At 24.9% G+C, this 24,450-nt stretch overlaps 1 protein-coding gene across 3 annotated transcripts in view; it reads right to left on the bottom strand.

Moving 5' to 3' along the window:
• Positions 1–3,144: 3,144 nt before the first annotated feature.
• LOC145834170 (ribosomal protein S6 kinase-like 1) overlaps positions 3,145–24,450 on the bottom strand; it is a 37,118-nt gene continuing 15,812 nt past the window's right edge. Inside the window, exons 5-18 of one of the 3 annotated variants that reach the window (XM_082941539.1) lie at positions 23,973–24,088; positions 23,562–23,673; positions 22,890–22,955; positions 20,834–20,969; positions 15,178–15,411; positions 14,607–14,740; positions 13,780–13,901; positions 7,182–7,340; positions 6,571–6,706; positions 5,384–5,521; positions 4,918–5,248; positions 4,739–4,860; positions 3,978–4,141; positions 3,145–3,790 (exon numbers count right to left, since the gene is read on the bottom strand). In XM_082941539.1, coding sequence (XP_082797665.1) covers positions 3,575–3,790; positions 3,978–4,141; positions 4,739–4,860; positions 4,918–5,248; positions 5,384–5,521; positions 6,571–6,706; positions 7,182–7,340; positions 13,780–13,901; positions 14,607–14,740; positions 15,178–15,411; positions 20,834–20,969; positions 22,890–22,955; positions 23,562–23,673; positions 23,973–24,088 — 2,186 coding nt within the window. In that variant the 3' untranslated portion in view covers positions 3,145–3,574. Of the gene's footprint in view, positions 3,791–3,977; positions 4,142–4,738; positions 4,861–4,917; positions 5,522–6,570; positions 6,707–7,181; positions 7,341–13,779; positions 13,902–14,606; positions 14,741–15,177; positions 15,412–20,833; positions 20,970–22,889; positions 22,956–23,561; positions 23,674–23,972; positions 24,089–24,450 lie in introns of all 3 variants that reach the window. The other 2 variants (XM_082941537.1, XM_082941538.1) reach the window with 2 other exon arrangements.

The following is a 24,450-nucleotide window of genomic DNA, read 5'->3' as shown; positions in this document are numbered from 1 at the left end:
TGTATTTGTTACTAACGTTATTCTAACAGCTATGTACTTAAAAGAAAATTGATTACATTTTTAACTACACAGATTATGAACACATCGTATTGCATCTAAATTATAACAAATGTAACTTTTTATGAGAGTTAATAAAAGTTTTTCTAAAAAAAGCAGTTATTTGCTTTGGAAAGAGAGTATTAAATCACGTATTTAGGTAGGAAAAATGTTTATTATCACCCTTTGTTAGCAGTTTTTGCTTAAATATTTGAGAAATTTTCAAGTCCTGCAATGCTCAAAATTTATACTTCGGTAAAACGGATTTCTTTTTCTAGTCTAACTTAAAAGTTCAAAAATTATAATATGAAAACTGTATCTAGACTGGAAATCTATCATTTTTACACGATCAACTTAAACCTAGCCATCTTAAATTTAATCAAGTCAAAATCCTAATCTACTTTCAAAAAAGTTTTTATTTTCAAAAACGTATTATTTATTCACATATACAAATTAACAGTATTGAAGCTACAGCTATTCACAATAAAAGTGCTGCTTTAAGCACTTATGAACATAAACAGTTTTTATCTTAACAATTTTGTGTAATAAGTTTTTTTTTTCTGATGAAGTTGTGTCTAATCAACTTATATCGAGTTCTAGGTAAGTGGTCTTTAACCTTTTCAAAAGCTGTGCACACTAGACTATGAATTCACCGTAGAGACCACTGCCCTATATAGCTCGATAACTCCCTTTCGTTTACTATCTTAATTAATCGAGAATTTAATTCAAACAGAAGTTTAAGTTATCAAAATCTTATACTTTTTTTGCTGAAATTAAATGACATAAATATTTACAAAATTTCTTTATGTAATAACCTGTTTAGTTTTTCATTCTATAATGGCAAATTGTCGTTCTAAACAAAAATGCACTTACTTGTGCAAAACTACAACAGTGTTGTAATTTTATAAATCAGTTCTACTAAAAATAAGTAACCAATAATTTTTACATGACGTCCAAGATAATGTCAATACTAAAAGTTATTAATAAACAAAACCCAATTACAACTTATTGCACAATTGTTTCGTAGGATTTTTTAAGTACGTTAATCTAAATAAATAAATTCTTGTGCTTATCAACAAGCAGAGTAATTAATTAGAACTTAATTGAAGTAATGTATCTTTTTTTAAATTTGAAAAAAAATCAAGTCTAGTTTTATCAAAAATGTATAGCTTATTTTAATTGATATAAATTAAACAAACTAAAACTAATAAAAAAAAAAGTTAACTTTATTCATTTTCTTTATTAATCTTTTTAATTTGTAAACAAACTTTCGATTTTTATGAATGTAAAACCAATAGATTATCTTTAATTTAGTTAAGTTTTCAAATAAGTGCATTTAAATTTCCAATAAAACTTTGCTTTAATTTTAAATAAAACAAATTAGTTCTCAAAAAATATACAGTTTATTAAATACTAATTTAAGAAAATTTCGAGTTAAATACAAGAAGCAGCATAACATGTAGAAGTATAAATAATAATAATCAGTTTTCTTGAAAAACTACATTTTGCGTGTTCATAAAATTGCCCAACTTTATACAGAATTTCTTTCCATTCTTTAAGCTATAACAAAGTTATTTTAGTTTTTAAAACATACCTTTGTATTTGAAAAACTGACATAAATCGGGGTCTATTTTTGAAGCAGGGTCCATTTTAAAATGGGTCATTTTATATATTTAAAGATAAAGCACACTAAACAAAATAAAATATTTTGGTTCTATATAAACTATTTTTATTCTTAATTTAGTAAAATACTTTTTAATCTTTTAATTTGGTTTTAAATTGCTTTTAAAACAAGTTTTTACTATTTTACATTAAAATGCTGCCTACATAATTGAATAGGCATATAACTTAACAAAAATATTTTACTGCTTTGATTCTACTATTATTTGGTTCTTAAATGTTTTTCTGATCATTTAGAAAATTTTTCTATTTATACTTTTATTTTAATAGCAACATTTAACGTATGGAATGCAATATCTAAAAAACTAAAGAGATATTATGGGCATAGGGGGGTCCACCTTGATTTTTACAAGTTGATCTTGTTTTATAGAGTTTTATCTGAGCTTAAAGACATTTTTAACCGCTTGAAGAAACTCAAAGTATTTTTTGAGATATGAGCGATCAAAGTCGGTGACATCAATAGGTTCCTAATGGAGGGCCTAAACTAAAAGCGCGAAAAAAAGACCATTACACTAAAAATCTATCTCCTCCTTCATTTTTTAAGCAATCTTCTTCAAACTTTTACAAACACTGTATTATTAAACTTAAAAAAAAATTGAATGCAGGATTTTTTTTAATTTTGAAAAATAAAAATTTTTATTAAAAAAAACTACCTATTATTTTGTTTTTTTTATTTAAAACTTTTATTTTTTAATATCTTTAAAATTCCAACACTCAAAGTCTTTTAAGTTATATAAGGAACATTTCCTAGAAATTTGAAATCTTTAGCTCAAAAAATGAAGGAGAAGATAGATTTTTAGTGATTTTTTAAATTTGAGAGAAAATTGACCCCGAAAAATTTGCGGTCCATATGTTTGTATCGGAAACTTTTTACAAAAATTACAATATCTCAAAAGTTAAAAAAGGTTTTTTATTTCTACAAAAACTGGCTTGTAGTTTGTATTTCAAGCTTTTTTAAAAGATCCAATAATATTTTTAGTAAAAAAAAAAAATGTCGAACACCCCTATGCCCTTAAAACACATCTACTTGTAAACTAAGAGCACATACAAATGAATAATAAAAAAGTAAAATTTGAACTATCGATGAAATTAGCTAAAACGAACCACTTTTAAATTGGCCCTACTTCAAAAATAAAACTAAAATATGTCAACATATTATTTTTACTAAAAAGATACGTCATTTAAAACAGAAAAGTTATACTTAAAAGAATAATAAAAATGAATGTAAAAGTTGGAAAATGTAAATTATTATTTTTGCAGAAGTTTGATTACCGTGTAAAATGATACAAAAAGAAAATAAAATGCAACCAAAATAAAACGAAGGTATAAAACTTTACAATCATTTCACGACTTTTTAAAATTGTCATTTTTGTCTTGATAGGTGTAAGTAAAATTAGCTAATAAAATACTATACGCTATTTTGATCAAATAAATATATAATGAAAAGGTATTATATTGCACTATAAAAGAATTAAAAGCGATAAAAAAGATGCACTTGAATATTCAAATTGACTAGTTTTAGTAAAAATTAATTAAGTTAGCCACATGAATATATTCATAATCAAAAAATAAATATATTTTGTTCAAGTAAAAGTTGTATATAACGTGAAATACACAATATCAACTTTATCTAAAAACTAAAATTGCATGAACTATCGTTGAAAAATTATTAGTTGTCGAAAATAAAACACTTTATAAAAACTCCTTAATAAATGTAAATAAACAAAATATGTTTTAAAATTTATTAATAACCTAAGTAGCTTAATTTCATTGCAAATTGAAAAATTACTCAATTTGAAATTTGTTTTTGATATATAATGTATAAACATTTCTTTACTATTTTGGTTTTAATAAACTATTATTCACCATTTTTAATTATGGCGTTCCACTCTAACCCTATGAAAAATGGGTGATTCATTATATCTTCCAGGCCAGTTGGACCGCTTCCAAGTCTCTGTGAAGGGTAAAACTGCAGAAGTGATGTGAGAAGCGAACGTGCTTCATAAGAAAGATTAACTGGGAAGCGGAGGACTGTTTGAGGAGAAAATCCACACGGATGAACAGCTTTGAGTGACTGTAAAACAGTTTAAATAAAAAAATAACTTTTATAATTTTAAAAACACAAAAATATTGCATACAGCTTGTTTTCTTTCATGATTCTATAGTTTTAAAATGTTAAATAGTAAAAAAAATCAAGAAGTTAATTGCTAAACACAAATAAATTATCAAATTGTAAAATATTTAAGCATATTAAAAATAACTTTTCCTGTGAACAGTTCGAACAAAACAACCCCTACACTCCACCAATCACAAGCTTGAGTAAATACAGGATTGTGACTGGACAGTATTTCAGGGGATATTTGGTCATTTTGGTTGCAGTCGCGTACATACTTCCATTTGCTGTAATAACACACCCGGATGTGACCTTTTAAAGCATGAAAGTATATTTAATTACGTAGATTACATTGCAAATAACGTTATTATCGTATTTTATAGTCAATTCATCTACATAAGTATTAATTTTTTAAATAAATAACAACTAAGTGGTAACATTAAACCTTACAAACTAGTATTTTTTGAAAAACTTAGCAAAAAAAAACGTTGATACAACGGAAAAACAGAAAAAGAAAATCTTGTGTAAATTTTTCTATAAATAAAAAATTTTTACACTGATTCGCATAAGAAATAAAAAAAATTACTGCTTTAGTTTTAAAATTAAACTAGTACAACCAAAATAATTTGAAAAATACACTACACTCCTTAAAAAAATTGAAACATCACCTGATATTTTTTTTTAAAGGTTGTGTACTTGTAGATTTTTTTTCTTTTACAAATTAAATCTACATTTTAAAAATATTACAGAAAAATATGACAGTTTTAAGCAATTAAATTTTTGTTACAAACTTCTTTATGAACATAAAAATAATTTCTGTAGAAAATTCTTATTAATTAAATGGAAAAATTACTTATTTCTTAAGAAAAAAACTGTTTTAAAACGTATGAAGAGTATAGATTGATAAACCATTTTCATTTAAAAGCAACTTGTTTTTGTTTAAGTTGTGACAAAGAATTCCTATTGAATGAAGACTTCCGATACAAATGATTATTTCTGCAGCCCAACCCCTGATCACGTCTTCTGGTAGCCTGTAAAAATAGACAGGTTACTTTTTAAACGAGTTTTTCTTTAAATCTCAATCTTACCTATGGAACGGCTCTTCATTAAAATATTCAACATTATTTTCATCTTTTTGTACTACATCGTCGGTGATAATGTCTGACGATTTCAGCAGCCTATTTTTAAAAAGTTTGTTGTTATCAGGTGTTGTAATTAACTCTTCTCTTTTACTTATTTCTTCATCGCCGCTGCTTAATTGGTCATTAAAATCAGATAAGTCTCCGACTATTTCGACATTATTTTTAATCATTGACAAATCTTCTTCACTCAAAAGTTCGCTACCACACAAAGATGACCGTGAGGTCGCAACATGTGAACTAAGTTCTTCTTCTTCATCTGAGTTAGAATTTGAACTTTCTAGAGGAGATTCATTTTTTGATGATCTTAAGAATGGTAAATTGTTTTGACTAACTGGTAGAAAAACATTTGTCGAAACTTCAACAGAACTTTTAACATCTTTTAGCTCGGCTTCAATCGCGGCTCGCAACTCACCATTGTTATTTTTTTTCTCATGACTATACTGCTTAATTATTTCATTCACTGTTAATTTATTTACTTTTTTTGTTGAAACATTTTCAGATTGTGAACATATTTTTTTAAACTTGTTTAGTTGATCCCATAACTTTCCACCTTAGATTATAAAGTAATTGATCAACTGTAGAAAACTGACAAAAAAACTATTAATGTTAAAGTCATATTTTTAAAATATTGTTTACTTTTGTTATAATAACATAAAATCATTGTAATTTAAATTTTATGTGCTATTAAAACAGACCACTAAACATAATAAGTTTAACAGTAAAAAGCTTAATTTAGAAGTAACGTTAGAATAATAATAACTAGTAATCTACTAAATCCTGACTTAAAAAAACTAGGTTAAACTAATTGAAAAGCGTATTTGTAAATTTTTTATACTAACAAAACTACTATTTACTAAAAATAATCACACTAAAATTGTGAGAAGAATTTACTGAAAAATCGCAAGTAAGCCATATAAAACAAACTAAAAATATCATAAACTTTTTCAATTATTTAATAAATGTATAGTGAAGTTTTAAAATGTTTGTTAATATCTTATCGTTCTTACACAAATTACAAAAGTGTTTAAAAGAAACCTAAAGGTAAATCTTAAACTTGCACTTTATACTGTATATGCAATCCTTAATTGGATCAATAAAACAATATCATTTGACTCATAGTGATTTTGGTTCCTTCTTTCCTTGACACACCAATATTTTTTTAATTGTTATGATTTAAGTATAATGTTTAATTTATTAGCGTTATTACTTATTTTTTGATATGTCCGGCCCGCAAAATGATTTTCTATTAATATAGGCCATCGACTAGAAAGGTTACCCATCCCTATAATAGGTAATAGACAAATAAAATATTTATATTTTAAGTGCAATTTAGTACTATTATTATTTTAAAGTTTTAATTATCTGGATTCGGATCCGACAGGATCTTGTTTTGAAAAAAAAAACGGATTCGGTAGATCACTAGTAAAAATAAAAAAATTGATTTTAAGTTAGGACAAAAAACTATAAAACTATTTATCTTCTCTTATTACTTTGTTGTTTTTAATTAACAAAGTATGTAAAGATAATTAACCTAATACATAAAAAACGCATTAAGCATTTTATATTTCTATTAATAAAAACACTGTCTATGATGCTTACCTGTGATATGCTCAAGTATAAGATATATAGTACAATCAGTATTAAAGTATTTGTGAAGCTTCACCATGTAAGGCACATTTTTTGGTACCAATGACCTTTTTATGTGTCTACAACGGTGCATCTGTTTTTCAAGAACCTGTAATTTTGAAAAAGTTAGTTCATACAACTCGTTGCACTACTTAACAAATATAATTAATTATTATAAAAAACCTGTAAGTATATAAAGTTATTTTAATTCATATTCAAATATAGCTGAAGCATAAGTGGCAATAAATTTTTTAATAACAAAAAAAAATTGACTTTTGAAATTTATTTATGGATCTTTAATAAAACATTTTTTGACAATTTCCTCATAGAAATTTAACTAACATAAGAATATTAAATTTAAAGTTTTGAAAAGCTTCAATTAAATTGCGCTAATCACAATGTTTTAAAATTGTTTAATAATTTTTATCAGATTAAAAAAAATAAGTTTTAAAGACATTTATTTCAAAAAAAACTTTCAAAACCATTGTTTTGAATTAAAAAAATTATTTAAAGATATAAGAGATTTGCTTTTCCAGCCTAAAAACGTTTATACTATATTAACAAAATAAAAAATTAAAACTGACTTTTACGACAAAGGACAATTTTGACGCGTTATTAACAACTAGCATATTTTTTCCAATCAATCCAACTACTTTGTAATTTTCTAGTTCAAGGCAAGTATGTCTAGGGGACGAAGTTTTTAGTTCCTTCACATCCTTGTTTTGTAAATACTTTTTTTGTACCTAAATTAAAATATATAGCTTTAAACAGAAATGTTAGAACTACTCCGTTGTTTTGTTTTTCACTTCTTTAAACATTAAAACAATATCGTAAAATATTTGCTTATGTAGTAATGCTGTTTAGAGCATAAAATAAAAACAATATATGAATTCATTTTGATAAGTAAATAACAATTAACTTTCCAAATATGAAAAGATAAACCTAACTTATAAAAAAACATAATTGTTACTTAATACGGGCAAGTTCAGTTTCAACCGGCGATCGATTCCCACCCAAAAATGTTACAAAATAAGCAATAGTAACTTTCACTTATGGACAAGACGGTTTTTATACACTAGGTCCTTGGACAAAGCTTTTTGAACGCTGTTTTGTTCAATAAACTTAAATGTTATAAAAATTATGCCGTACAATGCTAAATTTAAATTTGGTTTTATAACGAATAAAAACTAAATTTTTAGAGTGTAAATTGTTTCAACTCGTACAAGAGTAAATTTAATCGGATAGAAATCAGCTACCACAGAACATTATAAAATAGAAAATAATTAGGACACTAAAAAACTTAATTTTGTTATTGTGATTTAAATTAAACGTTAGTAGCAAGGGTAAAAATAACAGACCGATTTCCTTAGAAAAATCTGGGCGGAAATTATTTAAAATAAATGTAGTTCTCAAAAAAAAAATATCACAAATACGAAAAAATTATAAACAATAACAATCTTAAGTTCCAAAACTTTTACTTACAAAAGTTATGCCAAATAATACTATATTCTTTTATTGGTTTTATGATGTTAAAACTAAAATTTCATAGAGTGTAAATTGTTCCAACTCGTACAAGAGTAAAGTTAATCGGATAGAAGCCATTTACCATAGAACATTATATAATTTAAAAAATTCAGGTAACATAAAACTCTGTTAGGAATTTATCGGTAGCAGCTGGGATTTAAACGAAACTGATTAAAAGCTAGTTTAGATTGATAATTGTGTTCAAACTATGAAATTTAAGATTAAAATCCGGCTAGTATTTTATCTAATTAAAATATCAAACTTAGTCGGGCGGGAATTTAAAGTATACCTCTTTATACCTAGTAAAAATTATAAAGATTTTTCACAACGAAAAAAAAAGCTAAACCATATATTTTTGTTATTATTATTGTTGTTTATTGTGCAACGTTGGACTTAAGCATCGAAGACAGATGACACATGAAGATTAGAACACGAAAATAAAATACTAAAGAAACAGACAATTCTTTAAGTTATAAACATATAAAAAATAAAATACAATAAAATACATTAACTGGAAAAAAAATTATTATATAAAAAGAAAATAATATTTTAAGTAAAAACTCATTATAAGATAAGATTTACACAGTATTACGAGAACATACAACACAGTCTTTCAAATTAAATAGTCGAAAGCATTTTTGAAACATATAATTTTTAAAAATCGTTAAAAGGTCTAAATATTTTAGAGAAAGGTGAAGGGAAAATACTATAAAAATTTAATCAAATGTAATGAATATTTTGGAAAAAGTAAAGCTCTTTTTAGTAATAGGGGGAGTTATCTAAACTTAACTGTCAACTATTTTGTTTAAATTATTATTTTTTTACTTTAATCGAATATCTTCTTTCTACTTGCACGAAACTACATCATGTGGTAACTTATACTACAAAATCATTTTTCTGTGAAAAAAAGGATTTTTCCGTTTGCTAATTTTTAAATCATGTACGCATTTTATATTCTTGTTGTTTGCTCTAAATACATAGTTCTTATGACAATAATTAAAAAGGAGATTTGAAAATATATTATGTGTACCGTTTACATTTTCAAAAAGAGTTATCAAATCATATTTTAACTTTCTATACTCCAGAGACTTCAAGCTAAGTTTAGTTAACCTTTCTTGATAGTTGGAAATACTACAGCGACTAAATATTAAACGTACGAAGTTCCTTTGTACAACCTAAATATTTTGACGATGTCTTTTTTAATATAAGGTGACCAACCAGGAGTTTTGTACTCTAGCTTACGAGCATATAGTGTAAATAGTTTGGTTAAGAAAGTAATTGAATTAGATTTGAAACTTTTTAATATTTGGAAGGATGATATAGATGTAATTTTGTATATATAATTAATGTGTTCGTTCCTTTTCAAATTTTCAGAAATATAGATTCCTAAATCTCTAAACACTGTAACTAAGGGTAACTTAGTTTTAATTATTAAGATATCAACAGGTATATTGGTGCTTTTGTGGATGTTAACGACTTGACATTTATTAGGATTTAATTCAAGTTTTCTTGTATTTGACCATTGGTAAATACTATCAAGAGTAAATTGTAAGGTACATTTGATTTACTGAACATTTTCGCATCATCTACAAACAAATTTATTTCACTTTGGTATTAAATATACCCTCTTTTGCGATATCGTTAATATAAATAATGAGTAGAAGTGGTCCGATTACTCCACTCTGTGGTTCACTAAAGAATGTTAAAGAGTTTGACAATGTATTGCCAACAAGCCCTTTTCGTTATCTATTGTTTAGAAATTCTTTAAACCAATTTACTCAAATTTCATGTAGTCTATACTGAACTAAAGTTCTTAACAGTCCTTGATGTGACACTGAGTTAAATGGTTTTTGGATATCATTATACAATAGCGATTCTTAACCTGGGGTAAACATACCCCTGTTGGTAAATTAAATTGTCTTAGGGGGTAAATTTTCTTTATTGCAAGTTATGTAGATAATTAATTTTCAATTGTCTTTTTTATTTATAAGTTAGTATATAGCTGTAATGTTTTGTAAGTTAAATAAAATCTTTAAATTTTATGATTTTTCATATTTAATAAACCTAAAGTTCTAAAAACCTGTTTTTTCTTCAAAATTAAACACTATTTTGTACACTGGGGGTAAAATTGGTAATTACCTTCCAAGATGGGGTAAATTTGGTAAAAACCTTACAAAAAAGAGTATAACATGAAAAAAAGGTCAAGAACCGCTGTTATACACTAGTTTGATAGATTCCTAAATAAAATAAGGTATTAACCAATAATGTAAACAGGTGAAAAGCTGAGTGCATGATAAACGGTGAGGAACAAATCTAAATTGCTTAGGTGCTTAGGTTATTGTTAAAAAGGTTATTAAATACTTTTATAAAGATAATGTGTTCAAAAACTCGAGAAAATCAACTAACTAGTCAGGGAAATTGGTCTGTAGTTTGATGGATTGTGTTTGGTACATTTTTATGTGCTTGGAATAGCAATAGATGTTTTCTATTGTTTTGGTATACCAGATAATGCTATAGAACAACTGAAAATAAGCGACAAAGGAAATATCAATGCAGAAACACTATGTTTAATAAAATATGGTCGAACTTTTCAGGTGTTCGAACAATTTTATCTTTTAAGTGGTTAATTGAATTGATAATGTCATAAAACTTATGAAAAACTTCTTATATAATCACATGCTTTGGGTGTTGCTTTAAAGTCTTAGTGGTCTTGATCTTTTTTATATACACTTTGCAAAGTTTTAATAAATAAAGAAGCTTTTTCAAAATCTGAATAACTTGTTGTTATCGTTGTATAACAGCAGTAAAAAAGGGTTTAGCTGGAATTCTGATCTGACGTAACTGTACAACTTTTACAAACACTTTTTCATATTCAGATATATGTATATTTTAACAGCCAGTTGATACTCTTTTGATTTTTCTTTATATGTTTTATAAACAACTTATCTGTCTTGTATTTTTTGTGAACTATTTTTTTTCTAAATTTTTAAATATGAGACGAGTTTTTTTTTAGAGCCTAAAGGAATAAAACGTTCAATAGATGTTTGAATTAAGCTAATGAAATTGTCATAAAAGTGTTTTAGATTTTTTGCTCTATTGAATATGGAAGACAATTAATTTGTGAGAAATGTTCATTGATGTTCTTTAAAACCAGGATTTTTGAAATTGTATGAATTGACTTGGGGAATTTGTATTATACCATTTTCAATTCTAATGTTAAATGAAATAAGACTATAGTCACATGTGCAGAGTTGCCACCGATCGAGCTTAAAAAAATCTGCTTTTTCCAATCAAGTTCTTAATTAAAACCGATTCAATAATACATAACCAAAGACTTGTAATTATGTTAATTTTTCAATATATGTTGAGTTTTTATAAAGATTAAAACAACAGTTCTTTTGCTGAAAACAAAAACAATAATGATTAGTTTGAGTTTAAAAATCCTATACATTAAGTATTACCTTTCTGTACAAATAATTATAATTAAATACCTTAAAACAAAAAATAAACTCACTATCTACCATATAGTAAATACACACGTGAGATCATAAAAGATTTTGATTTATTCCAAATATTCAATTAAACCCTGAAAAAAAGATGAATTGCAAAAGCGAAATTTCTTAGAAAATAACATTAGCAAAATGCAGTTTTTAGTGTTGATAAACTTTCTCATTAAGAGCAAACTTTCTCATTGTTTATATCGAATTTCGTGACTTATGCTTTTTTTTTCGTTTTCTTGACTTTTCTTAATTTTCCTGACTTCGTGGCAACCCTGCACGTATTTGTCAGATGGTGGTTGACTGTATATAATATGATTTTATCTAAACCAAGTTGGTGACAAACTACAAGATCTAGTATATTTCCATTATTATGTGTTATAGTTTAACTTTTAGAGTTTAAAAAGCTTTCAATAGAAAAATGTAAAAAGTTTTTGTAGGATTCATTGTAGGTTGTACTGGGAACTGGCAAAATAATACACTTTTGTAAAGCAATTTTAAGACATAAAAATCAAACCTGGGAAAGTTCAAACAGGTTATTTAATGTAATTAAGGGATCATTTAACGGGGCAGAAATCTGCGACTTAATAGGGTTATTTTTACTGAATGAATTTTAAAAAAGTAAGATTTTAACAGATTATGAATTCGGATTATATAGAGATGACTGACTAGGGATAATAAGAAGCAAATCACCGAGATCAGCTGAAAACACTGCTAAATATTTAATTAAATTATTTAAACAAAACGGCTTTAAAATTTCAATAGAATCCGGATTATTCCAAACAGATTTTTTAGATGTATCCTTCAACATATTAAACTCAAGTTACTAACTCTACAAAAAACCAAACTCACCAATTTCATACGTAAACAATAACTCCAATCACCCCCGACAAGTACTAAAACAACTACCCGAAACAATAAACAGAAGACTAATAAAACTATCTAACAATAAAGAATATTTTTACAATGTAAAACGTGAATACCAAAAAGCATTAATTTTTAGCCAATTACAAAGATACTTCAAAATACGATAAGACTATTCTACCAAAAACAAATAAATGACAAAGAAAAAGAGATATAATATTTGCAACCCACAGTTTAGTCTAAATCAGGGTTTCCCAAAGTGGGCCAAGTGAGGTTTTATATATATACTCATATACGAAACGGTCGTATAAACCTAATTATATATATATATAGTTTATCTAATATAAGTGAACTAAGTAAGATTTTTAAAGAATCGCACAAAAAAACACATTGTGACGTTTCTAAGCCTACTTTATATACATATATATATATATATATATATATATATATATATATACATATAATTTATTAAAATGACGATTTTAAAAATGCTAGAACATATGTTTCATAAAGACAAAAAAGATTGTCTCTAATCTTCAGCCAGTTCAAATTTAAAATAAAAAGCACTTTGGTAAACAAAGATGCAAAAGTTTACAAAAAATCAAAATAATTTTGCATCTTTGTTTACCAAAGTGCTTTTTATTTTAAATTTGAACTGGCTGAAGATTAGAGACAATCTTTTTTGTCTTTATGAAACATATGTTCCAGCATTTTTAAAATCGTCATTTCAATAAATTATTTAAAAGCCCTTCAAGTGGGCTCAGTAGAAGGTGTTCAAGTTTGAATATTAACCTTATAAAAACATAAAAATACGACAACTTTTACGCAGTACATTTGGAAACTAAAAAATAACGAAGTTAATTTTTAAATTCAGTGGGAAATATTAATAAGAACGAAAAATAAATATAGTTTAAAAAACAGATGTAAATTGCGCAATGCGGAAAAAATCGAAATTTTTAAAGTTAAAAAGTCTGAATCTCTAAACAAAAGAAACGAATTACAAACTGGCTGCATACATTATCGTAAACAATTTATCTAAAAACTCTGTTAATAATTTTGTCTAAAATCAACTATCTAAACTATTATTACGTAATACCTAATTTTGTATAATTTTATTGCTGTACTTACAAGTTTGCTTTTCATTGAATAAAACTCGGCTGAAGACGCGTATTAAACGCAGAAACAGCTGTCCCAAGCAAAAGTTTATTTTGTGTATTTTACTTCTATACAATAAATATATATAGTTCAAAATTAAACAATTTTTAAAGCAACTTCAAGTAAATATTAGTCTGCTAACTTCTGTTGAAGGAACCATTGCTTCTTGTTTATCAACAAAAACATTTTTTAGCTTTTCTGATTTTCTTATGTACTTTGTAATTTTTTTCCTCACTGTTTCTACTCTTCTTTCATCTACGTCACCTTATTTACAAAAAAAAATTAACAACTTATTACTTACTTTACTATAATGTTACACCAATACATGCACTTAGGATAACTAACTAAAGCTTTTTAAGTTTAAGTGGAACACAGGTTACTTATTATTTTTAAACAATACTTTGTTTACTAGTTTACTGATAAGCGTGCATAATTAAAGATAGTCAAAATCAATTTAAAATTTCTTGTTGAGCACTAAATTGTACGAAATATTAATGAAATAAAAATTGTTTAATTAATTAAACACGAAATACTGTAACTAAAAATATAGGTACTATATTTTAGTTAAACAATCTTAGATCAGATTAGATCAAAGAAAGACTATTTTTATACCTCTTATTTTGATATATATATATATATATTAAAGGTTTTATAAAAAGTTTGGTCGATAGTGCTCGACAAATTAAATTGGAGCTAAATATTTGTCTAATTATATAAAAAACTATATTTTAAACAGCTGTTTCATACATGAAATATAAAATTTCATGTACTCCTTAGTAAGCTACAGTTTATTATTATATATTTATATAGAAAAATTGTAAATATCATTATAAACTAAATTTTAAAAATATTTCTGATAAACTATACTGAAACCAAAATTCATTTTTTAGACTGAAAATATACACTTTTATTTTTCAATAAAACAAACAAAAACTAGTATATTTAGTAAAGAAGATATCACAAACAAACATTGCACTCCTTTTATTAGGGTTGTGATTGCCTTATTGTACTCATCAAGAGCTCTCTCAGGATTTGATGATACTGCTTCATCTTGAGCTAGACTTATGTGATAAGCCGCTTCTGCTAAGTACGCTCCATCATTTCTTACAATGAGTAAAATTTATATTGATAAGTAAAATTATAATTTTCTACAATACTTTTAGGCTGTAATATTTATATTTAGTTTTTGAAAGTAAAATATAAATATATAGCCGTAAGTACATACAATTTTCAATAAATTTAAGTCATACTATCTTTATGTACTTATATTTGTTCACTTAAAAATTATTTATTCAAGATAATATAAAAGTTAGATGTTTAATCACTCAATAGTGCACACTAACACAATAGCTTATAAGTAGTTATCTACCGGATCTAGGATTCAAATCCAAAATTTTAAACAGAGCAATAATAAATGTTCAAATTGAAACATACCGTCTACATTAAAAAAACAGTATATAAACAGGTGGTAAAATTTTGGTCCGGTAAATCACTGATTTTAATTTATTTTTAAGTTATATTTACAACTAAATATTCAAACTTGTTTATTTCTTCCTTAGGTTTGTCTTCTAGAAACATACTTCGCAGGTCGTTCAAACTTTTTTTAAACTCCTTGTTTAACTGAAACATTGTATTTGAGTTGTCGCTAAGTAAATCAATCTTCTGAGAGGAAAAGGGTGATTCGTCCATATTTTGAACATGATTAAGGTACGCCCTCGCTTTTGAAATTTTCCTATGCTGCTTTTTCATATTTTGTACATCCATGGGTTTTATTCTTGAAAAAAAAACTATTATAAACCAGGTTGTAGAATTGAATAGCTAAACACCATTAAAAAAATTAACAATTTATTTCAAAAAAAAAAGAGTAAAAATATGTTTTCTTTTAACTTGAGGTTTAACTGTAAAAAAAACTTATCAACATTATAATTGATGTTTCATAAGAGTTATACTTTGAATTTGAAAAACTTAGGTGATGTGTTGAAGTTTTGAATAGATATATGGAAATGCTACAGAGGATAATTCAGTTTTTGAATATTAAAAATATACAACAATTAGATCTATTTTAATAAAAACATATACTGTTTATTAAAGTAAAGCAAGCCTAATGGTTATTAAACTTTTTTAAACATTTTAAATTATTTTTTTAGTTGAGTTTTGATCTTGAATATAAGTTAACTATAGACTCTGTTTTTGTACAAAAATCTTCTTCAAAAATTTAGATAACATTTACTGCATAAAATATTAAGTTTTTAACTCATTTTTATTAACGTTATCACTTTAACTTGACCACAAGTAGATAATTATATTAACCTTTATGTAAACGCTTTTCAGTGCTAAAATTTAAAGCCATAAAAAGGGTTTGTAAAAAAAAATAACATTAGCCCTTATATGAAGGCTATAAACTACATACTATGAGATATATACCACAACCTATAAAAGAAATGATTAACCTTTTAGACAGCTTAGTTCAGTTATGATAAAGTTTCTTATACAAAAGTGTTCGTAAAAAAATGTTTTGCCTATTTTTCAAAAGCTTGATAAATCTATATTCTTTTAATTTTCTAAGCAATCTCCTCAGATTTTTAGGAAATGTTTCTTATTTTAAAATAAAAACCAACTTATAAAGATATAAAATTAATAATAATTCATGACTAAATAAAATTTTTATTGTTTTTTTTTCATTTTAATAAATTATTCTTATTGAAGATTATTGTGTATCATTAAATTAAGATTATACTGAGAAAGGGTGATTTCTTAAATATTTTTAGAAACAGTAGGAGAAGGTAAAATGTTATTAAAATAGTCTTCATAAATACTTTTTAATTTATAAGTGTCTTTCTAAACATAAAAATATATTCCTGGAACTTTGAGGGGTCCAGCTCAAAAAATAAAGGAGAAGATTGATTTTTAGTAAGTTTTTAAATTTCCGAGAAAATTGACGCTGAAAATATGAGGTCCATACCTTTGCTTCGGAAACTTTTACAAAAATTAAACGACGTTTTTAATTACATAAAAATTGGCTTGTAGTTTATACTTAAAGCTTTCCTATAATAGCTAATGTTAGTTTTAATAAAATAAAATGTTGGACTCCCTATATGCTTAATATTAATAAAAGTAAACTAAAGCTTGCCATACTTATTTTCTATTTTTCTTTTAAAATAATTTTACTTAATAAAAAATAAATATGGTCTTTGTAAATTTTAAAGATTTTATTCTTAAAAGAACATAAAAGTTATTAAAATTGTAGCATCAAAAAAAATCCTACAGTACAATAAAACACAAATGGTTGTAAGTAAATAAATATTTGGATGATTTCGGCTAAAGTATACAGATTATAAAGAAAAATGTTATAACAATAAGAGGAATATAATGTAATTTAAAAGAACTTTATTTAAATACTATAAAATAATGCTATAAACAATCAAAATAGTTTTCAAATATAATATTCATTCTTTAAGCCTTTTTTTTCTAGCTTCTAGTGTTTGTATTTTTTTTTACTGTTTTTATTGAACCTCCTTCAGAGATTTTTTAAAGAATATTGTTATATACTATAATGAAATTTCAGTAACAATTTCTTGTGTGTCCATGTAATCTTCAGCTTTTATAAATAATATTTAAGGCCATACACTAGTTTTTTTAAATTATTCCTATTTTTAATAATAATAACTAAACTTTAATTTGTGTTTTATGTTAATGGTAAATAACTTTACTGAAAATTTCTTAAATTTACTTAATTATCTAATTACTCAGCTAAATCAATATAAGGTGTTAATCCATATCTACTTGTTAGTTTATTTGCTTGTGATCATCGCATAAGCGAAAAACAGTTGTAAAGTAATAAATTCAATAGCACTTTTGTCTTAATTATATAAAGGCTCCTCGAGTGTGAAACTCTCTCAGTGTAAATCTCAATATAATAACTAAGCTACTAGTTGTTTTTTAATAATATATAAGTAATTTTTAAGATATAAGCGACAGAAGTTAGAGAGTTTAATAAGTTTCTTAGGGAAGGCACAAAAAAAAAAGGCGAAAAAAAAACTACTTTATTAAAAATCAATCTCTTCTTACAGTTTTTGAGCAACCTTTTCAATCTAATTTTTAGAAATTTATTATCAACTGAAGTACGGAATTTTTAAGTTTACAACAGGGTTTCCCAAACTATTTTTCATAAGGCCTTTTTCGAAGAAATAAAAAAGCTATTACCCCCTCCGACAAAATTTCTCAATTACGCCCAAGATTTTTTTTCAGCTCTTCATTCTCAACTCCTGAATATCTAGGTAAAATTCAATTTATAGCCTCATCCCCCTTAGCAGATTATGGCCTCGAACAGGCCATAAGGCCCACTTTGGGAAACTCTGGTTCACAACTACACACTAGTATTTTTTTCGGTCAAAAGGTTTTATTTTTTATCAATTTTAATATTTCTAATAACTTATAGGTATATTCCTTTAAAAACGTAAATGAAAATTTAATTTTAGTGTCTATCTAAATTCCTAAAAAGCTGGTCATGAAAACTTTTCCTTTCATACGTTTCTATTGAAAACTTTAAATAAAACTAAAGATATTTCAGAACCTAACTTAAATTCTTTTTTTCGAAAAAAATATATTATAGTACATACGTGATTATTTTTAATTAGGTACAATGTGAAATATTATTAATTTTTTAACTCACTTAGATCTTATTTTTATAAATGAAGCTTATAGATGGCTACTTAGTTTATATATCAACCATAAAACTGAATTAAATTTTTAAGTGTTATGAAAATTCGAGTCACAATTATACAATTAATAGACCAAAGGAGTCTACTTATATCCACGCACCAGAATAAATGTATGTAGCAAAACTTTTGGTTTTGAAAAGTTATCTACACATTGAACCTCTACTTTAAGTATAAAACTTAGAAAAAAAAAAAGTTACTTTTAAGTACAAATTCTTTTCTTAAATTTTCTTTCTAAAACTTAAAGCTTTATTTGTCACCGTGCTATTAAGTCTTATTGGATTTGACATAACAAACTAATTTGAAATTGTTTTTCAAAAATATGTGCTAAGATCTTTTTTATCCGAAATATTTTCGAATTCTACAAACTTAAATATTATTTTGCATTATATGAGTTTAATTTGAATTAGTTATTTTCAGTGTTTTTAGTCATATACTAGTTACTACATACTTGTTGCTAGCGTTCAGCATTCTTTTTATAGCACTGAAGCTTTTAAAAGCAAATAAGGCAAACTAAGAATGTTATCAAAACGTTTAGAAAATTTAAATGGTTAAGCAATAGTAATCTTAAAATTCAAAACAACATCTAATTAGAAAATTATAAAGTACAGAGTTGCCAAGTGTTTTTGGCAAATTTCCTCCAGTTTTTGTTTTGTTACACATTTTTTGGCCGATTTTTAGTTTAAAGTTAAGTTTAAGGTAAAAAAAAACTGTGTTAAATTGTATAAAACATTGAAAAGATACTGTAAAGCTATATTAAATGTGTTGTGTTTTTTAATAAAAACAATTTTTAGTGATGAAAAAAAATTATCTCTATAATAATTTTTTGTGTAATTTTTTTTTTTTAATTAACATGTAAACAATTTTTTTAATTCAAGGGTTTTTTGGTGGTGATTGTTCAAAACTCCATGTTTTTCCAGGATTCAGGTTTTTTGACAACCCTGATAGTACCTAATATGATGCATTAAGCTTAACCTTTAAACTGTTTTTTTAAATTTAACAAACACAACTAAACTTCCAATTTGAAAACTTTTCATAACAGTAATAAGCTTATTTAATGAAAAAACAAGTTAAGTTATTATGACTAAAATATAACAGCAAAATTATTTTGATACTATAGTAAAAGTGCTATTAATAAATTTTTATATAATTATAATAATATTTTTATAATAATTGTTTTTATTGTTTATAATTCCAAATTCCGATTGTCGTTTAAATTAATTTTAGTTGTTGTTAAAATTTTCAAGTATATTTTAATTTTCGTACAATAATGTTTCTTTTCTTATCTGTATTTATAGGTATTTACAATTAGATTTTTTCATAACTTTTAAAGCTGAAAACTTAACATTTGCAGTTATTGCTTGATATTAGCCTTAAAGAGTATTTATGATGCTCAATTGTATTTTTTGTTTGTGTCTATTTCGTCCTATATATACTTATAAATCTATTTTGTATCGCTTTAGTCTGTTATTAGGTCTCGTTTATTTTATCCAATTTTTTTTTGAGTATGGTGCTTTTCATTCTAGTGTATACTTTTGTCTTTTTTTTTGTGAATGTTGCTGCTTTTTAAGTTTAGTTGTAATGTATGTTTTGTAGCTTAATGGACTATATTACGTAAGAAAATTTAAAACTTCAAGTTAGTTAAAAAAGTTAAATGCTCTTAAAAATAACTGATGGTCTCTCAGTTTTCCAACGCAAGCCAATATGAACAACTTAACCAACATATTAGATATACTTTGAATAAACAGGATTATAATAATCATACATCAACAATTATTACGAAATAAATATTTATATAAAGACTTTATATCAAAAATCTAACCCTATTTCCCTCTTAAAAAACAAATTCCGGTACTCTTTATGTAAACAGCCAATGAATCTATCATTAAACTTTTAAAATTTTGCGATGAAACATAATGAATTATTTCAGAAAAAAAGTCCTCACGAGATATTTAGGCTCTTTTTTTGTCATTCAATAAACAGTTATACCTCAAAAACTAGTTTGAGTATTAAAAATTTGTACAAAGGAACTTTTAACTTAGTTAAAACTCTACAAAATAGTATAAAGTTGTAAAAAAAAGTGATTTACCCTCTTGTAGCCTTAACAAAGATAGTTAACTAAAATATACAGCAAATCAACACGCAACATTTTTAAAGAAAGAACACAAAATGCTTAAATAGTAGACTGAAACGGTACAGTACTGACCTATAAAAATAAACATAGGAACTAAAAGACACAAATACAAAATAAAACTTAGCAGGGGTAACTAAGTTTTTTTTTATATAAATATAAAATCAAGTACAAAAATAGTGACTTTATTTATAAAAAATTAATTTAAGGTAGTGCGATAAACGAATCAAAGATTAAATTTACTTCATAAGCAGAAAAATAAAGGCTAGGGGAATAGGTTTTATACATTTTTAATGTGATTTTTAATATAAAAAAGAACAAATTAAAACAAAAGCTATTCCCCTTACCTTGAATTGTTTTGTGTTGCTTGAAAGTTTGTATGATCTTTATTTGATAATTCTGAGGATGAATTTTGTTGTGGATGGATTACTGTGTTGTTGATAACTGCTAGCCAATCTTCTTTTACCTTGTTAATTGGTATATCTGAAAAATGTAATTAAACAGAAAATTATAATTATCATTAACATTACTAAAGATTATTTTCATACAACTTAGACTAATAAGTTTAAAAAAACTCATTATTGTTATAAATAGCTAAATACTTAATGTTACAAAAATCGTTATAATTATTAATATTGACTGCGTCGTTTTAAAAATATTACAAAAAAATTTATATTCGACTGTATCGTTTTGTTACAACAAATTTTAAAATAACTAATTCTACCGAACGGCCTTTTACACATGTGATTTTAAGCTATAATTAAAATAATAAACTAGAAAACTTAGAATCAAAAAATTTTACGACATACTATGTACAATTTTTTATTAAATTAAGTTCCTAAGACAAGTATTACATTTTAGTCATCAAATTATACATTAATTTAAAAATTGTATACATTTAAACAATTTTTTTTAAATATATTTTCTAAATAAAAACTTAACGTTAGAATCTATTTATAAAACTAACATTTAATTTTTTTACTAACAAAATATTTTGAATAAAACTTATTAGTTAATAAATAATCCTTTTTGCTTTGAATATACATTTTCTTAATGTTTGACTTAACTGGTACAGAGCACTTAAAAATTAAAATATATTTCAATATATTCTAGTTTTCAAGTTCAAAATAAATCAGTAAACAACCATCAAGTTATTAGTTTTAAATCTTGAACTTATCGTAAACTAATTATTAACTTAACCCAGTTTAGAATAAAATTTAAAACAATGTTTTTTTAAATTCATTTCAAATATATTAAAAAACTGTCGAAAATAAAAACTTTCATATTAATCAGTGAAGCAAAATTTTGAAGTAAATATATTTTTCTTGTTGTAATAAAAAAAACTTTTAAAACAATAAAGCAACTAGTTTTTCATGAAAAAAAACTAATAAATTCAAAATCATCACTAAAACATACTTGATATTCATTATTACAAAACACTCAAAAAACAATAAATGTAAATATATGGTCGATTTTAGATACCAAAAGAGAAGAGAAAACGAAAAAAAAAAGATTTAGGATTATTTGGTAATGACCACTTTAAACTTTTTCCAACCAAAATAAGTGATTAAACATAATGTGAAGATTTTTTTTCTACTATAAAAATAATTTCAACAAAATATTCCACATAAAAAATCAATTAAGGTTAATTTCGATTTAAGAGGCCACTTATAAATATGAAACAAGTTGAATTTTATTTCATGTATTTTAAAAAAGGGATATTTTAAGAAGAGAAAAATATTTTCACGAACTTTTTTTGTAGAAGTGAAACTCATTTCTAGTGTTTTGGATTTAAAGTTTTAAACCTATAACAACTGAAAAACTATTGACAAAATTTTATATTTAATATGAATTTCGTTAAAAACTATAATTAAAAGAATTCTTTGTTCATTTTAAATATTCGCAATTCTTTAAAACTCATACGTTATCATTTTTCGTAACTACAGGGTAACAAAAGTTTTTGAGAAATTTTTTTCAGGTTTTCTTAAGTGCAAGTTTTTGGGTCTGTTATTAGTATAAAACTAAGTTTAAGTTAAAAAACTGTCTTAACTAGTATAACAACATTGAAAATATAATGTAAAACAACTTTATATGTGTATTTTAATTGAAAATAATAATAACAAAAAACTTTATCTAAATGATATATTTTTTTGTGTCAAGTCAAAATTCCATGTAATTTTTTTCTAATATCAGATTTTTTCAAAATTTTTAGTGATTTTTGTTTAAAATTCCAGGTTTTCAAAAATCCCAGGATTTTTGCAACCCTGTAACTAGCTTTTATAGCCCATTAGACAGAAAATAACTTATACTATGCTTACAAACTTTAGAAAAGTGCCAAAGTTTGAACATCAAAATGCAGCTTTAGACAACTTATGAAAAAATTAATAGTTAGATAAAACTCACCATTATTACTAGACAATGGATCAAATTCACTATAATGAGAATATTTTGTTGAATTGGATACTGAAGCTAAAAGTATCGATTTTTAATTACTACATCAGTTTAACTTAATCTATGAAAATATTTTAAATACAACTTTAACCTTCTAAAATATTAATTGTAGTTATGAAAAAAGTATTTTTTAAGATAAGTTTTGTAAAAAGATTAAAAATTTTATCTACTAATCACTATCACTAGATAAAACTACAATATTGTAATAAACATGTTTAAATTCGTTAATCTTTTCTTAGAAACTTTTTGAATTTTCATTAAAATAGTAGAAAACCTTTTTAAGTATATTTAGTTGTTTATGTTATAAGTTTATACACTTTAAAGCAATTACAATAGAGCATAATGCAAGTACTAAACTTTGTTCAGATGGACCAGCCGAACCATAATTTGTATATAAACTTACTAAAGATGCTAAAACTTATATATTTATAACTTCCTTAAGATGCTACAACTTAAATACTGTGTTAATAGTAAAAATTGAAAAACAATCTTCTTTAGGTAAGAAAAAAAAATTGTCTTCTTTTTTAAAAAAAATTTTACACTAATAAAAATGCAAAGTATTTATAGATACTACAAATAATACTCATTCTCTTATTTTCAAATAGACAGCAGAACTACTTGTACCTTTTTGATGTGAACTATTTGATGCATTATATTGTTTAGAAGCTTGAACTGGTTTTATTGAAGGCAGTTCGAGTTTGCTTTCTTCTTCGTTGTATTCAACTGGAACACTATTCTATAAATAGAATAAAAATAAAAACACAGAAATGTTTAACTTTATAAAAAAAAAACAAATTACAAAGTTTTGAAAATTTATAATAAATTACTTAAAAATTTTAAGTATTAGAAATTTTCAATTAAGTTAAAAAGATAATTTAGTATATACTTTAGCATACTTGTAATCAACAAAAATAATTATATAGTTTTGCAAATACGATTTGTTACTTCTAAAAATTAACAGATTTTCAATAATTTTAGCTTCAAGGAAATCATCTTAAATTTAGTTTTTTTTTTCAAAAAATAAAATTTAAGGACCTTACAAAACAGTTTCAGTTCGTTGGAGTCATAAAGAGGCTTGTGTTGGCAAACAAAATCAAATAAAACTTGAATACAAGCTACTCTTTCCTTGAGAACAATTTCGTCAAACCTACCTAGAAAATTTTTAATTTTAAGTAATTTTACTATTAATTACAAAATCGCCATGCGAATTACTAAGAGATATAAACAAAACATTAAGAAATAAAACAATAAAATTAAAATAACTGATATTCTAATTTACCAACTTATACGACGAAATTCAGTCATTTGTTATAAAAACAGTTAGTAAGTGTTAAAATTGAATACCATAAGGGGTTCCATCTTGTTGTTTACAAGTTGATCTTATTTTGTAGAGTTTTATTTGAGCTATCAGACATTTTTAACCGCTTGAAAATTCATAGTAACTATTGAAATATTAGCGACCAATGTCAGTGTGCTCAATAGGTTACTAATAGAAGGTGCAAATAAAAAACTC

The sequence above is a fragment of the Thalia democratica genome, chromosome 4 (assembly GCF_965202585.1).
Source record: "Thalia democratica chromosome 4, ktThaDemo2.hap1.1, whole genome shotgun sequence".
Lineage (NCBI taxonomy): Eukaryota > Metazoa > Chordata > Thaliacea > Salpida > Salpidae > Thalia > Thalia democratica.
This window is presented reverse-complemented; position numbering and strand designations above follow the sequence as displayed.